The 18,077-nt window shown below is 34.8% G+C and overlaps 3 protein-coding genes across 3 annotated transcripts in view; 2 read left to right on the forward strand and 1 right to left on the reverse strand.

Moving 5' to 3' along the window:
- Positions 1–1,303: 1,303 nt before the first annotated feature.
- On the forward strand, positions 1,304–11,226 carry LOC103524972. Its single transcript, XM_026820227.1, has 9 exons — positions 1,304–1,415; positions 6,520–6,545; positions 7,440–7,585; positions 8,096–8,210; positions 8,465–8,686; positions 8,943–9,270; positions 9,487–9,606; positions 10,188–10,390; positions 10,863–11,226. Exons 1-9 carry the CDS (start codon positions 1,304–1,306, stop codon positions 10,968–10,970), a joined length of 1,380 nt encoding a protein of 459 aa, XP_026676028.1. The 3' UTR covers positions 10,971–11,226.
- A 1,219-nt stretch (positions 11,227–12,445) lies between these two features.
- LOC103524973 (reticulon-4-interacting protein 1 homolog, mitochondrial) lies at positions 12,446–14,046 on the reverse strand. Its single transcript, XM_008490017.3, has one exon. It carries the CDS (start codon positions 13,846–13,848, stop codon positions 12,697–12,699), a length of 1,152 nt encoding a protein of 383 aa, XP_008488239.1. The 5' UTR covers positions 13,849–14,046; the 3' UTR covers positions 12,446–12,696.
- A 279-nt stretch (positions 14,047–14,325) lies between these two features.
- The window catches only part of LOC108254619, a 7,245-nt gene continuing 3,493 nt past the window's right edge, over positions 14,326–18,077 (forward strand). The window contains exon 1 of the mRNA XM_026820230.1: positions 14,326–14,520. The gene's annotated coding sequence lies outside the window, so the exon portion shown is untranslated. The remainder of the gene's footprint in view (positions 14,521–18,077) is intronic.

Here is an 18,077-nt window from a genome sequence, read left to right on the forward strand (position 1 = left end):
TTTTAAAATTCGCGCGTCTAGAATTTTAAATATTTTCCCATAATGCTCTAAGGAGGCGTATTTTTTTACAAGAAAAATGTGGTGGAGCAGAAACAAATATAAAAGATGAAATAATTTTTTTATATTAAAATCCTTTAGATAATATTATGTCCCTCTAATTATTTATTTATCAAATCGTTATAAAACTGGGTGAATTCATATAACTTGAAAAAAAAAAAAAAAAAATGGTCCCTGGTCCAATTATCGGAGTCATTATCGGAGTCTTAATTAATAATTATGTATTATTTTTCAATCTCTTTATGGGACATAAAATCATAATAATATTCAGAATCTATTAGGTATTTATTTATTGTTTGTGCTATCAAAAATGTGTTCATATAGATTCCTTTTAATTCAAAAACAAAGTTATGAGAGTCTTCAACAAAAAGTAAATTTTACACCCATCAAATTGGTATAAAAAGCAGCACTTCATGCCTCAAGTGACATTCAACTCTTTACTCTCTAATTCTCGCCTTCTCCTGAAAAGGTTGGTACAATTTGTGGTCAAATTTTCATCTCGATCATATTTGAAATACCAATAGAGAACTCCCTAAACCATTACCAAGAACTAACCAAGACCAACGCCTACCATTAATCTGATAATTTATCCGTCTTAAAAAGTATTAATTGAAAGACAAAACTCAACACTTTATTGCTGACTTTAGATTTTATCAATACACATTCACATTTACTGAAATAATAACCTACCTACCTTCGCGTGGAACTAAGTATGAAACAAATTTACTAATTAATTAAAATAATAGAACGCTCCCATTTACCAAATAAAAAATAAATAAAAATAATAGTAACAATAATAAATAGCTCACACCTAAAGGGGATTTAGCTAAAAAACTACAGAAACACAGAGTTGTGGATTGTGCGGGTATAAAACCAACATCTCTAAGTATGAATGAACCCCGATAATATCGTGATCTCCCGATTTCACTATGGAAAGAATAAGACCGACCCCAAATAAAAAAGAAAAAAAACACAACCTGACCCAAAGTTGTGACTTTCGTTAGAAATGAACAGCTCACACCTAAAGGGAGTTTAGCTAAAGAATGCAGTAAAAAACGGGAAGAATTAGGTCTATTTGCAGTGAGTTTCATTTCCGGTCCATCTTTCAGAAACCACTGGTTGGCCACGACAAGAAGACCACGTGCTGTCTATGGTGTGATTATAGAGTTGTGGATTGTGCGGGTATAAAACCAACATCTCTAAGTATGAATGAACCCCGATAATATCGTGATCTCCCGATTTCACTATGGATTACATTCGGGACTTTGATATTCGTCTGGATAGGGAGATGTACTATGCTGGCGAAACCCTAGGAGGTCATGTCATTCTGGATACCACTGAGAACTTTAAACTTCGAGGTAAGAGAACTATAGTTATCTTCTAAATAAATAAATTGTTGCAATCGCACAGTTTTTCCTGGTACCTACTATCTTCCTAAACCTAAATATCCTGCCAAATATCATCTTCTCTAAGATTAATTCAAGATAGATCTAAAATTCTTTAAAAAAATTGAGATTGAGCTTAAACCCAAAATAATCCACCTTGGTAAGCCCCAAATTTTGATCTTTTCATCTCATCTAATGCACCAATCGACATAATGACATTTTTTTTTTTTTTTTTTTTTTTTTTTTTTTTTGGAGGGACGTCCATTCATCCATAACTTGAGAGCAGTCAGACTGAGTAGTAAAATCAACCATTAGGTCATCATAGTATAGGTGTGAAACAATTAACCAGATCATTCATCCATAACTTGAGAGCAGTCAGACTGAGTAGTAAAATCAACCATTAGGTCATCATAGTATAGGTGTGAAACAATTAACCAGATGTGACATGATAAGCGGGAATCGTAAAAATAAAACGTGAATTTCTTGCAATGTTTACAATCAGGAAACAATGAAATAATGAATGGTTTAAAGAGTCATTTGGAGAATGAACTTGAGTTCTATTTGGCGAGGACAAAATACCGCGAGAATTAGGGCAGGTGGGGTGGCTACTTACAAGCGGTGGAACGCGACGGCCGACTGATTCCTCGAATCTGCGCTCTATGAGAGGCTGGTCGCGGTTGGTTGCAAGTAGTTGGCGACCGAATGGGAAGGTCCGTGTTCGATTCGAGCTGATGGCAGAAGAAAATTTCAAAAGACGAAGAACCGAGGTTACCAATGCAGGTGATCAATCATTCTGTCAAAGAGGAATGAGGAGGTCAAATAAGCAATCCTTTTTTGAAAAAGTAATAAACAGATTTTCACTGTTTTGCTGTTTGGTTGAAATGTTGATATTATGATTTTAGTAACCCGGTCATGGAACAGTTGTAATATTTTCTGAATTTTCAAATTTATTTCACATAATATCTTACTTGAAATCCAATACTGTGAGACAAGTATCATGCCTGCCTATCAGACAAGGAAGATAAAGTATTTGAAATTGAAGCCCTGATAGATACCTACATAATTATGTTGCACTAGCCCTAAATATTGAATTTCGCGCTAAGCACAGGGATTTCGTAAGGAAAATATATCCCATTTGAAAGTACCTACACAAACACATTCACTTCGGTTTTTCTACACATCCCCACTATTACACATTTCCCAAACATAATGTACTTTGGTTTTTACATACACGAACACATATACAGTTTTAATTTTGGAATAATTTATAAAAACTACGTATTTCTACAGAGTGTTAATTTGTCATAAAGATTTATTATAGATTTCGTAAGGAAAATATATTCCATTTGAAAGTACCTACACAAACACATTCACTTCGGTTTTTCTACACATCCCCACTATTACACATTTCCCAAACACAATGTACTTTGGTTTTCACATAAACGAACACATATACAGTTTTAATTTTGGAATAATTTATAAAAACTACGTATTTCTACAGAGTGTTAATTTGTCATAAAGATTTATTATATTATATTATATTTACTCTCTATAGTTATTTGTTTACTGTATACCTTTGTATGTACAAATACTTTGTTCTAAATAAAGTTACAATATACTGTCGTGTTATACCATATTGATAACGGTGTTGTACGGTTACATATTTAAAGTCATTATTTTCTAATCAGAGACAACTACCGGGAAAAAAAACTGCAATTTTTCCAGCTAAAAAATTGTATAATACCTACAAGTTAAAAATTTGGTATACAAGTAACCTTTGAGTTTACAGTCTCAAATTGAGTTTTTGTTGACACTTCGTGTGTTGGACCATTTTCGAAAACTAAAGCGAAAATTTTTGGGCGTTTTCTATACATCTGAAAATACCTTACAAGAGACTGTAGACCCAAGGGTAAGAAGTCTCATTATAGTTAAAATAATTTGTAAAGACATTAGGGCTAAAACTGTTGACTTAACATTAGAAATACTAAATGAGGTAAGCACCAAATGTTTCAACTAAAAACGAGATACATTTATGTAGGAATAAAAAATTGCTATTCCACAGAGCACTTTTTTGTGCAGAAAGGCGAAAAGTATTTCGTAGGATAGGCCATAAGGCCACAGATCTGAGAAACTGAACAAAAGAGGAACTTTAATTAGGAAATAAACTTTATAATAACTGTATGAAAAAATAGTGCTTACCCCATTTAGGATTTTTTTTTTTTTTTAATTTAATTAGGTAGTGTATCTTACAGTGATCAAGCTAACAAAAATATCACCCAATTCCTAATACATATTATATCATTCCACAAAAACATTAGAAGTACTTAACTACATACTACATACCTAGAACATTGATGCTCATTGTTGATCCATGGTTCAACACATAATTAATTATAAAATCCCATCTATATCACCTTGGTCCGTGTACTTGTAAGTATACGCATAATCACACAAACCAGTCTCAAATATTAAATCTTGACTTGGCGGGGCGGAGCGCTACCGCGCTCCTTAACTGTAGTGGCTCAAACAACAACAAGGCCCGTCAGCCCGTCACACATGGAAAGAGTAGCCTCGCAAATTTTAGTAGCGCGCAGTCACCTGAAAAACCCAAACCTCTGAAAATGATAGAGAGTTTGTATAAAGTCTTTATCACTTCCTTAGATTTGGTTTTTCAGATGACTAGGCGCTACTAAACTTACAATGTGCAACGGGCCTAAGTCTCACTCACACAGCAAAAACGGGACTTCTGAAAGTCCCATTTGACGCAAAGTATTATTTATTTATTTACACGCTAAGCAGCAAGGCCATGTGTGTGCCGCAAAGTATAGTCAAGAAATTTCCTTGTATTTATAAGTATTTTTCTACAAAATTTCATCAATCTCGTTCAAACAGTTTGAGAGTTATTGTATAGAAAACAAACTTACAAACTAATTCATGTAAATGCGAAATCGTCAAGGAAAATCTTGAACCTCACGTGTAGGTAATAAGGGAAAAGCTACTGAAATATTTGACACTATACTTCCCTGTGGTAAGAAAAACCTACCTATCTGATGTTAAGGGTAGAAATTTACCATTATTTGGACAGCATTATGTTTACAGAGGGAATCATCCAACGAAAACCAGCTTTCGGAAAACGTAAAAAATTGGTACTTAAGTATTTGATGTTTTTTTTTTTTTTTTCATAACACAAAGTGTCTTTAAAGATGTTTATCTCTTAGCAGAAAGGAGCCACTGAACAAAGTAATCAGGGAGATTTTTTCGATTTGAATTGACTAGTATTGAATGATTCTTTTCTGCTGAATGCTGTCCATTTGAGATATGACGAGTGCTAAGTAGTAACAGGTGTGGGCTTAATACATATTAAGTAGACTTAAAAGATTGGTTTAACCTAAAAAATAATACTCAAGACGAGTTCTAAGACTAGATCAATGTAAAATCGGGTTAATAATAAAAATCAAAAAACAAAATGTTCCCTTAAAAATAAAGAAATGAGAGGTTTTACAAACTTCTGATTAAAATACATAAAATGGTCTCTGAAAATTGACAATATTGTGGGGGAGGACTCGATGACCTACCTATAAAGTTTGAAAAACCTCTCTGTTACTCTATGATGAAAACAAAAAGTCTAAAACTTGTATAGAAAAATAATAATTTTTAAAAAAAAAAGGTTAAGTAAGGACTTCCCATGATTAACCATTAACAGTGAAGGTTGGAAATAATACTGTGTCTTTACTAGACTTGGTTACCGTCCACTGTTTTAATACTAGAGACATTAAATTTAACACTAGTATCCCGTTTTGAAAACAATTAGGTTAGGTTAGTGTAATAGTGAGTCAGTAATACCAGCCCATTTATCGAAAATAAAAACTAAATATTACAGACATAGTAATATAGTAAACTAGGAGTATTAAACGTTTCAATCACCACTCATAAACTTACAATCAACTCGGACAAAAACTTTACACCGTAGAGAGCAATCAATTATCATACAACAAAATAGTAACTAAAAAAAGTTTGGTCACTCTAGGGGGAAAAAAAACGGCCGGAAAAATTCTACCGAAACTGAGATTCGAACCTGAACAAAAAAAAAAAAAAAAACTTTGGTGTAGACTGCAGAACAGGCCTTAATAGCAACTTATACTACGAGGTTCACTCAAAATCACTTATCTCGCGCCGTAAGGTTCTATCTGTCCTGATCTTTGACAAAGATGAAATCATTAGCCAATAGCTGATCATTGGTCACCTCACTGAATACTGTGTACCCTTTCTTGTCCATAAATGTGCGAATCTCATCCTTGCCTTCCTTCACGTGGGTCCATTCCACGGACAGCGTCTGGAAGCAAATATTTCAAGTATATTTCTAGGGAGAGGCATACTACGACACAGACCACAGTCTGATAGAGTACTTGTTTCATTGCTACAAAATGAAAACGGCGAAAAACACTCATCTTAAAAAAAAGTGTTTATGGACAGGACCACAGTCAGAGTACTTGTTCAGAAGTCACGTCAATCGAAAATTCCTACAAAAAGGAGCTGTCACAAACGAGCAGTAACCAGTATTATTAAAGGGTTAGGTTAAACGCAAAAAGGAGCTTTCACAATTTGAGCAGTGACCAGTGTTATTATAGGGTTAGGTTAAACGCAAAGTGATAAAAAGGAGGAAAATAAAAAATTGATTAGTGTTTTTTTTTTTTCCAGCTTTTCTTTAATCAGTCTTGAAATCATTAAAATTTGATTGACGCCTAGTACTCCTAGTAAGAGTGTTTCAGTTAACAGAACTTGTATGACTCTTGTGGCAAATTGTAGATTATTGGTGCTGAGTGAAGATAGGTAGGTAAGTACAGTCAGGTGAAAAAGATGAAATGTCTTGCACACTCCCTATACTTCTGAATGACCTTTGGCATTTAAAATTTCCAACTGTTTTCATGTTCAATTTTCAGCATTTGGGTGTAATAGTAGGGAGTACTAGTAAAATTTGTTTGTGTTCATAAAATAAGCACGTAGTTGCATCAAGTCAAGAAATCTAAGTACATATCAGCTAGGCATGTAAGTAAATAAAACCATCATTATAATGGAGGTCCCAATTCTGAAATAGACTACAAAGTAAGTACATAGGTTTCAGGACTATAATGGCAATTTTCATATATTCTTTTGCTCATTTACATTAATAATTTGATGCTTACCCACAATGCATGCTCTATCTAGAACCTATAGAGCTCAAACAAGTCTTAAGTCATATTATCAAATAAATGAGGATGGTCCTGTTCCACATTGGTACCTTGCACAATTTTGTCCCTGATCACCAATTGGCTGTCAACCAAGAAGATACAAGTTTAGTTAACGTTGTGCAATGATTCCCTTACTGAGATGTAATTTGGCTTTACTTTCTTTCAGACCAAGAGTCAACCAAGAAGATACAAGTTTAGTTAACGTTGTGCAATGATTCCCTTACTGAGATGTAATTTGGCTTTACTTTCTTTCAGACCAAGTGAAGGTGAAACCACTTTGCCCCCTAGGTAGTCCTTTGCTATTCATGCACAACAAGAAACTTCCATGTCCCAAATTTTAGTGGATTGTTTATTTCTATGGACCCCAGTAGAACCTTGATTATTTCAACTTCCTATTTTTCAACTCTCTATTATTTCAACCCCAAAATTAGTTCAAAATAGTAAATAGTGTATTCATTTTATTACCCATTTTCTTCTTCTGTATCTAAATTTTGCCCCTTATTTATTGTTTTATACAGAATTTCAATTATTTCAACCACCCTTCTCCATTATTTCAACTCTCTATTATTTCAACCCCAAAATTAGTTCAAAATAGTAAATAGTGTATTTATTTTATTACCCATTTTCTTCTTCTGTATCTAAATTTTGCCCCTTATTTATTGTTTTATACAGAATTTCAATTATTTCAACCACCCTTGCTCCCAATTAGTTGAAATAATCAAGGTTCTACTGTACCTATTTTTTAATTTGTTCTTGTCTTGTTTTTCAGAGCTATGTCATCACCCAGAAAATATTTACTATGAAGAAAAACTCCCCCGGAGTGAGCACAGGAAGTTTCAGTAAACCTCCCAGAGGTAGAAAGTTTAGAAATACTCTTGCTGAATGCACAGAGTCTCTCACTGAATCACCAGAGTGGTAGGTCAAATATACATTTATAGTGACAAGTAAAATGAGTAAGAACAAACTAGGCTCTTTACCAGAGATGTTAGAATGTAACACAAACTGATATAATTGGGAAGGACAGAGGAACACATGAACTGTTAATAGTATTCTTCTTCTTTGCCTTTTCCCGTGTGCAGACGGGGTCAGCATTTTTTGTCAGCCCTCAATCAGCCCTAGGGTGATTGCTTTTGGGCTGACATTTGGTTTTGGCTACAGAATTTTACGAGTGGATGCCCTTTGACTCAACCTTTGCTATTTCTTTAGCAAAGGAAATTCAGGCTGGTATACTCACTGTTTATAGTCCCCCAGCCAGACTAAGCTGGTCTACACCCTGTTTAACATCCCCCAGCCAGACGCAAAGGAGAACTGTTAAGAGTATAATGGGACATATTGTTCTAACATATATCATTTTAATAATGGAATTAAATTATGTATCATCTAACTCTATTCTATTCTGTTACATTCTATTCTGTTTGATTTTAGTTTACAGAGAATGGCCAACACTACAGGGTTAGAGGATTTGGTGGCAGCAATGAGAATGCATAATTCTTCAAAGGAAGTTTTGCTGAGTCTGACTGGATGGGTGGCTTATTTAAAGGTAAGTTAGTAACAAAGATGACACCTATTTTTGTCAATATTCCTACACTGTAGGTACATTGCTTTTGTGTTTTTACAATCAATGTAGGATTTTTGTTTTGTAATGACTCATTATCATTAAATTTGTTGATTTATCAATTTATTATCCTAATAGATTGAGTTTAGTACCAATAATCCCTACCATTGGGAAAAATCTTTCTGTGTAATATCCAATTTTTGCACCTCTTCTCACCCATTTGTCCCTCTTTTTTCAAGGCACTCAAAGGTCTCATCAGCAGTGGCTCTCAGTTGACATTCTACTTGTCATCTCTCTCACATTGTCGTAATCCCAAGGCAGCTCAGTTGCAAGGTGTATGGGAGCAGCTCATGATGGCAACAAATGAAGCTTGCCAAGCTGTGAAGAAACATATCTCCTGCACATTACAAGATGTTGACACAAGCCCTGATATTGATGTGGACCAGCTGGACATTAATCAGGTAAACATTGAGACCTGACTTCAACATAGAACAGGATTTTTGACAAACCTACTACCTATTAATTGGAAGAGGCATGATGAAGTTTATGTATAAAAACTGGTACCTATCACACCCAATGCAGGTGCAAAAAAAAAAAAAAAAAAAAAAAAAAAAAAAAAATCATCACATAGTTCTATCGTTAAATAATTAAAAACTCTCATCATGTCTGACTCATTACATATTTTAATTAATTAACTTCTTCATGTTTCCCTCACAGCAAGCCATGTGCAACTCCCTCTCAACCCTGATTCATCTTCAGCTTCAGTTCAGTTCAGCATGTTGCGAGTGCCTTAAACATTTGACTCCTTGCCCCTGTGACCCCCCACATCCTCCACCGAGTGAAATATCTGCCCTCATTCGGTCCTACGCCCCGCCCCCTCCTCGCATCAAGTCACCCAACTTTGCCCCACCGCAGAGACGCTGGTCTGAAGCCGCTCCTGTGAGTGGAGGTGGGGCCCAGGACCCCACGCTACGCCGCTGGTCCATGCCCTGGAAGTTATCCATGCCTCTGTTGCCCCCACACCGCTCCTCCCCTGGTACTCCGGGTAAGTCATAGAGAGAAATGCCTGATAATTATGTTTAACCTTTTGCCCTATTCAAAGTTGAAGAGATCTACTCCAACTGCCTAGTTAGAGAAAGAGACTTGTATGTAAAAAATGTCAAACTTGCACAGAAAGATTTGATTCTCAATTAAGTACTTTCATTAATATCATTATTATTACACAATGAAGATGTGACCCAGATCTAATTCATAATTTCAGATACAGGATGGTCGAATGCACTAATTCATCAAGACGATCTGAGCGAGGTTATCAATCTGATGTCCGTGAATCCCACCCAGTCTACGCAACAACTTCACTATCCCATGCAAAACTTACCGGGTATGTATCAATCTCATACTTAGTAGATCAAAATGTCTGACTTACCAAGTTACCAGTTTTGGAAGGTAGCGCGCCTTTAAAGCGTTAGGTCGCGGGTTCGGTTGAATCAATCTGTGCTCAATTGCTCATACTTAGCAGATCAAGATGTGTGACTTTCCAGTCTTGGAAGGTAGCGCGCCTTTCAAGCGTTTTTTTTTTTTTTTTTTTAAGTGGCAGGATTCATTTTCTGTCTGGGGCGAACTTTAACAAAGGAGATTCCTTCTAGGAATGACTGGTTTTCTCTTATCCTGTTCTTCTCCTCTCTTCCATTTCGGTGTAATAAGACCACTGTTGTGACAGCTCTATCAAACCTCTTTAGAAAAAAAAAAAGAATAAGTCCCTTTACTCCAGCAGTAGGTTACCACTATTATTGTGGTCAAATTCTCAAATTATTTTGAAGATAAAATTCCATACCTCGGCTGGGATTGAACCTACGCCCTCCTATTTACCAGGCGAACGTCTTGACCACTACACCACCGAGGCAGAACTACATAATTAAAATGATGAAAATTATGTGATTATAACTTGTATGATTCCTTCAGGTGTGGTCCTAACACGTGCAGAGTCCCAAGACATAAGTTCATACAGTGCAGGCATGTCACCCAGAGGTTCCTGGTGGAGTGAGGCAGAAGGAGATGATTTGACACACCTTAGTGATTTCCTCACATCGAGAAAAAGCTCCTCATCTACAGACACTAGCTCCTCGTGCTACTCACTGCATAGCCGATCAGCCTCTTCTTCTGAGGTAAGAGTTACATTATGTAGGGGTGCAATAGTCCTACATATTGGACTCCGCACGTCAGAAAAGTCCCCCATTTGAATGTAATGTAAGTAGTTGGGTAGAAGAGCTCCTTTTGGAAAATCTTGACACACTAAATAAAGTGACAAAAAATATTACTTTGTTAAGCTGTTTCTAGATCCCTTGTGTGCCGCGTCCGTTTTTATTTAGGAACTAGTGGTTGACCTGTCCTTTTGGGATCAATGTGGCGTAAGAGGCATAACCTTGAAGCGCTGCCATTTTGAATCAGGATGGAATGTGACAATTTTAAGTAGCCCATGTCACCCTCAGTTCTCTTCTTAACATGTTGTAAAAAATTCATCAAAATCAGTCAAGCCGTTTTCTCGTGAAACGGCTGGTAAGCACCTATTTCACTAGAAATAGGAGATACTTATCTCATCACCTTTGGATCTCTGTAACTTTTGGTTTTATGTTACAGGAGAGTGGCGTACGAGCTCAGTTCTATTCTGTGTGCAGTGGATCCGATTTACCCTTTGTCAAGTTACCAGAAACCAAAGAACCTCCTGATGACCAGGATGATACCTAAGGACCTCTCGAGGATACCTAACACCCATGTTAGGATATTAGACTAGCTAGAGTTACCTATTATGCCCGATTTCACCGTGGTTAAACTTAACCGGAATATAGACCTAGATAGCTAACAGAATCAAAGAGGCCAGGCTTTTATAGTGTCACCTTTTTAAGTAGCTTAGAATACAAAGGAGGGGAAAATGGTAAACGGAAGGATCGCCTGTAGCAGGCTAATTTATGCCTACTAGAAGTACGTGTTTCATTGTTGCACCTCCTGCTATTAATGGTTCCTATGTGATATTTGAAAGAAGTAAAATTCATGAAATACATTTACGTAGATTTTTACTGTAAAAAAGTTTAGGAATGAAAGCGCACACATTCTACCTCTTTTCTACCAAAGACATATTGGAATGGTTCTGAAGTATTTTAAGATCTTGAATGTTTTATAATTATTTTGTTCGATTTTTTATCATTATTATTCCTTAGATCAACTCTTGGTAACAATAGGTAGCTACGTTTTTGAAATTTGACTCTCAGGGTTCAAATCCCGTGAGTCATGAAATTTGGGGAATGGACTGTCCTTTGATAGGTACCTGCTCTGGTAACGAAACAATTATACATTGACCTTGAATTGTGTGATTTTTTAAATTAAATTATTTTGAATAAAGTTTTCTCACTTTCTAATGTTTAAAGTTAGCTTTTAAGAAATAGATAGTTTTTCATTAAATTTCTATAGATATGTAGGTAGATAAGTAAAATAATTTATTTCAATTCACTTCAATATAAGAGAAAAAACTATAAAGTACAGTAAGTAGGTACATTAAGTATCGAGTCTTAAAATGTTATTGAAAGTAGAGCTACAGCAACTCTTGTTTTACATGAGATTATTCATTTCAGCTTTATTTAGAAGTGCCAAAATTTTCAATATGCTTCATTTGTATAAGAACACCGATATTGTTTCAAAATAACAAGTAGTAGGTACTATAATTGTCTGAGGGTACTAAACAGAGTGCTATGTTTGTTGAGCTGGGTCACACTGGTGTTGACTGTAGATTGATCAACAATATTCCTTGTAGTTTGGACATCCACATTAAAGTGTGAAAAATCAAATATTGATCAACACATTCAACACTGGTTTGGACCAAGCTTTATAGTGATGATAATTAATATTCCTTCAGCAGCTCAAAATTCTTCTTCTTTTGGACCAAGAATAATAATGTTTCAGAAGTATATTACTTCAGTATATTTCTAGTCCAATGGATTATCAGATTTCGTTCTTTATGCCATCTTGATTTAGATATAGAGGATATTTTTTGTGACCTTATTTTTGTCACTTCATAAGTTATATTAATTCCAGATCTAGAGCTAAATTTCCGAATACTTACAAAAATAAAAAGACAATCTTTTGTTATAAATTTTAAGGTGTATCTATGTTTAGCTATAGTTGCATTATAATCCTTTGAAATTTACAATACATTATTATCAAAGAATGCACCAAATTTGTTCTTTTCTTATCTTTTATAATAGTTCCAACCATAAGAAATTTCCTACAAAGACTAGCAAAGAGTTTGAAAATGTCAATGATGAAAGCACCAAGAAAAACAATATCAAGGTATAAGAATATCTTTCTGTGGTGACTATGACTAGTACAAAAAAATACATACATAAGTATTAAATGCAGAAAGTGGGTGATAAGCTGATCAACCTGTTTATTTAAAGTTTAACAATAAATAAAAATATATTCAAGCATTGAGAATTATTTTCCCCCTCAAGTGACCCTGCTGTACTTTTTCAAATGCTGTTGGTAGTTCACAAAAATTGTATTTTGAATCAATCACAGGTTTAATCTGACCCCTTTCAATAAACTTATTAATCTCTTTAACTGCATATGGGATGGGCATGAAAAAACCCCATCTTATTGTATTGGTCTTGCATAACTCTCCACTTTCAAAGTTACTTTTCAATAGATCAAATGCATTCTTAACAAGACCGGGAACCAAACCCAAGCTGTCTGTATTCTTCAAGAATGGAGACCTGAGGGTTACAAATTTTGAAAATTTACCGGTCTTTAAGAAAGGTAAATAGGAATTGATTTGATCCAGGGGTATGCCGGCAGCATCTAGAATGACATCATAAGGTCCTGCTCCAGCAATACTATGCATTGCTTCCGGTTCATTGTAGTCTATAACAAGGTTAGGATTAAGAGAAGTCACCAAGTCCTTGGCATCACCACTACATGTTGTCACAACTTCAATGTCCCAAGCTTTGAGTAGTTGTACAGCCATGGTTCCTACACCTCCAGATGCTCCTAGAACAAGAACTCTCTTATCCCTAGGATAGACAAGGCCCAATGCTGCTGTAATCTGAAGTGCTGACCAAGCAGTAAGTCCTGTGTACAATACACCAGCTGCTTCTTCATCTGATATGTTGCTTGGTTTCTTATGAACCAAAGCACTGTCTGCTAAGATTAATTTGGAAAAGCTACCTTGCTTATGTGGTTGAATGACACCATATACAACATCATCAATGTTTAAATCTGTAACACGAGGTCCTTTTGCAACAATTTTACCACAGAAATCTCTGCCCAGTGTTAAAGGAAACTCCAAGACTGGCTCTACACTACAGGTCTCCAGCTGACGTAAGGAGTTCAACACTACATTACCATATCCACCTAGCATGGCAACATCAATAGGATTGACAGAAACTGCTTTCATTTCCACTAGCACATCCTTGGATTTCAATATTGGTGTTTTAACATTATCATTAAATTGCAACTCATCTGCACCTCCGTAAGAACTGATCTGCCAAGCTGCTGTCCTAGTGGAATATTTGAGGTGGTTAATTTTGTTCAGTTGGACTGGGACCTTACTGAATATTTTACAGCACACAAACATTTTTTGAGCACTTTCTAAAACTACTTATTAGGTAAGTATTTCGTTTAAGAACTTCTTGTGGTATTCTTTGACTCTGGCATTATTGATTTAAGTAAGACAGAAAATGCAAGGCTAAAGGATACACCACTTTATCAGAAATCTTATCACTCTTATCAGAAAAATTTCACTTCAGTTTTCTGTTTCGTAACGTTATCAATTTTCAAAAAATCGCGCCTTTGCATTGTTTACTAATATGGGCGTATTTTTTCATTTCGTAATTAATAAAATACGCTTCTTCTTCCCCTCCTTCGTTCCCCTATCTGCCGCCGAGTGCCGCCCCTCCCTTATCACATTCAAAACAAAAACATTCCTCAAGTAGTTCTAGTTCCAGACTACCTATCTGGAAGGCTTTTGATAAATTTAATTTTAATTTAAAAGGGTAATATAATAGAGCAAATTGATGGCTGATAAGCTTTTTATCATCTAGTTTGCACTTCTGGAAGGCTTTTGCTTTTGATAAATTTAATTTTAATTTAAAAGGGTAATATAATAGAGCAAATTGATGGCTGATAAGCTTTTTATCATCTAGTTTGCACTCTGATTTACATACGATTAAAATGAACTTGAAACTTTGTCCTACGGTAACTATATTTGTACGGAGCTGAGACCAACTCTTTGTTTATCACTACACAGGTAAGAAACCATATTGAACATTTTAATTAAAATAAAATAATGCTTAACAAAATGTGAAACACTATAAACTAAGGAAGTAATTTTATGGAGATAGCACAACGTACAACACTTTTCAGGCAGCCACCTTTTTGTTTAAAGCCAAATGCAAATATTGTTGGTTATGGGGACCTACCTAGATCTTAGAATCGTGATCTTATAAGGGTTGGTCTTTCCAGATGAAGGTTTTGTAATGCAAAGTGAAGATTAACTCCAATGTTAGGTAGGTAGTGTTCTATTCTTACCCTAGGAATATACAGTGTCATGTTGTAACCTCATGTATGCTGGGGGTGGGGATTTTTATTGCTCACAGTGGGATAAATTCAAAAGAACATAATAGGGTAGTGGTAGGTAAGACTAGAGTCCTTCACTGAGCACCTCTCACCTTCTGCTCAGAAAAATTATTACACCATTTATTTTTTCCTGTAGTAAGCAGTGTGTTGTAGAAAATATCTTGGCTCCTAAATCTAGCATTGTATGTATGGGTATATATTATATAATTTACACATCATGTTGCAATGAATATTGGCTAGTTTTCAATGTTAGCACATGTGTAAACAGCATCTATGCAATATTTATTCTCACATGGTACTTGAAAGTTTCAAGTTCAGACTGTATGGATCCTGAAATTTTCACCAAATCTAGGTAGATGAAAACCTCAGGTGTAAAAACTTTACACATTTAGAATATACCTTGTTTATACTACCAGCATAGGACTGAAAAGTCCCTTTACTCTCGCAGTCTAAACAAGGTCTTATATATTTGATTGGTAATAACATTACATTTTATGGAACAATAATAAAGACCTGTTTAAATTAAAAAAAAAAAAAAAAAAAAATTCTTCACTAACACATATTGCCATACACATCTCAACTCACGTACATAAAAAAAAAAAAAAAATTTCTTCACTCACACATATTGCCATACACATCTCAACTCACGTACACACATACCACTGCACATGCTCACCATCACCACACACACTATACCACCCCAACACAACACCACCACCACGTACACACATATCACAACACAAACACACACACACACACACACACACACACACACACACACACACACACACACACACACACACGCACACCACATGTGTGTTTACAAATAAAATTTGGACAGAGAGATTTGTTTTGTTCATACAGCTCTAAAACCTAAAATCCAACCAGGTACTTTGCATTTTTTCCCCTCAAATCTTGATCATCATTTGAAGGATCAATAAACTTTAAGTTCAAACACATTAATGGTAATGAATCATACTGATCTGATTGTTATGGAATGAAAACTATTCAAGGATTGTCAAACTCTACCTTTATTTTACCCACCTAAGTACCATGAAAATATTTCTTCACAAAAATTTGGTTTAACACTCCTTCGAAGGTTTTTAGTTCTGAGGATAGTGTGAAAAATGAGAATTCTATGCTGGGAAAAAAATTATTCTTTTCCTTCATTAATGTTCTTGTAAAATTGTTCACATTCACATCATCTGTTCTACGGAGTTAGAAAGGAAATGCTCAGCAATATTAAAGATAAGGGAATACATTATTATTTATTATCATTATCAAAGCTCAGTGCAAACATCAACATCTAGAACAAAGAGTGACACTATCATTTGAATATAGAGGATATGTACATTTTATAATAAAGATAAGGGAATACATTATTATTTACTATCATTATCAAAGCTCAGTGCAAACATCAACATCTAGAACAAAGAGTGACACTATCATTTGAATATAGAGGATATGTACATTTTATAAGACAATCACTCAAGTTGGTATTAAGGGTACCTTCCTGTTGAGAACTTTTGTAGGTACCTGTCAGGAAATATAATAATAAGAATAGAAAACTGAAGGATCTCTCAAAAGCTTTTGTATAAAATGTGGTACCATTAATGTGTTCCCAGAGTCTACCTCTGTTAATATTTTATTTATACCTACACATTTTAATGGCTACCTAATCATATGTACTCTAAAAATTAATCATGCTCTTTTGGTACACCCTATGCTGTGAGTGTACATTGTACAAGGATATAGAGTTCAATTCATAAATTGCCCCTCTGTTTTGTATTTGCTAACATGTAATGCTTGATGTTATTGGTTAAAAATTTATAATTGCTTATTGTGATAAATAAATATAAAGCAGTCTTTGTGCACAGTTTGAAATTGAGTTTCCTGAATAACAAAAATATAATGAGTATTTTTATCTCAAAAGTCTCTCTCTCCCAGTGAAGGCTTGTTGACCTTTTCCTCAATATTTCTTATTACTTTTGTACACATAGGTAGGTTATGCAATGTCTGGATGGATTTTTTTTTTTTTTTTTTTTTTTTTTTTTTTTTTTTTTTTTTAAATAGGGTTTTTTTCCCTTTTTTTTTTTTTTTTTAAAAAAAAAAAAAAAAATAACAATAAAAAAATACCTAAAGTATAATTAAAGTTGTCCCAAAATTCTATTCTATTCCAATACAGTAGTGATGACTAAACAGTGCATGTACAGTACACACTGTATATTATCTGTCCTTACTTGACTGTCCACAACATGAACTCAGGAATGTGCTTAGATATTCAGATTCAATTATAGTGCATGCATAGTGTTTCTCAACATCAACTATCTGTCTGTCAATATTCTATGCCTATAATTATGTACTGTACACGATTCTGTTGACTTAACTCAAGCTATTTCTTTGCAAATTACTAATATGCCAGCCTAGTAGGCTTGGAGGGTAGTGCGCCCAACATATAAGCGTTAGGTCGCGAGTTTGATTCCTGCCCGGGGTGAACTTTATCCTAAATTTACATATCGAACTACCTAGTAAACTGTAAAATGGCAGGAAGCTCAATTTCGTTCTGAATTTGAATTTTCGAACATGTCTGTAATCTGTATCTTTCTCTCTCCCTCCCTCTCGTTCAAATTTCATTGGTCATAGTTTCAGTTTCGAGTTCGAAATTTCACGAGTTAAATTCCTTTAAATTGTAATTTTAAGTCCTTTCATTGACTGTACATATCAACCTAAATTGCTGCTAGAATACCAACTTCTTGTGGCTGAACCTCGTGAACTGAGATAAGTAGGTACTCGTGTATACCTACTTATTAAATCTTGGATCTGTGGTAAACTGGTCCCAATTTATATTGGTACTCGGTATGGATACCTATCAGGTGTGCAAGACTGAGGATAGTTGGTTTAATGAATGTCACCCTAATCCCTAATGTATCATTTGAAAGGAAGTTATGGTTTAATTAATTATGTACCTATAGAATTCTCTCCTAAACGGGTTCCTTAATTGTTTAGTGAGGTCCAAATTTCCATCATGTCTTGAACATTTTTCACCAAATTTCATCGAAACTGGTCTAGTCGTCCGAGTTCGAGAGGTTAAATTTCCAATACCTTTGGCATTCTTCCCGCTCAGTGTTTAGCTTACAGTCAGATATATTGTTGTTATAATTGAATTAATAATAATAATAATAATAATAATAATAATAATAATAATAATAATAATAATAATAATAATAA

This window comes from Diaphorina citri, unplaced genomic scaffold (genome assembly GCF_000475195.1).
Source record: "Diaphorina citri unplaced genomic scaffold, Diaci psyllid genome assembly version 1.1 scaffold130, whole genome shotgun sequence".
Classification (NCBI taxonomy): Eukaryota; Metazoa; Arthropoda; class Insecta; order Hemiptera; family Psyllidae; genus Diaphorina; species Diaphorina citri.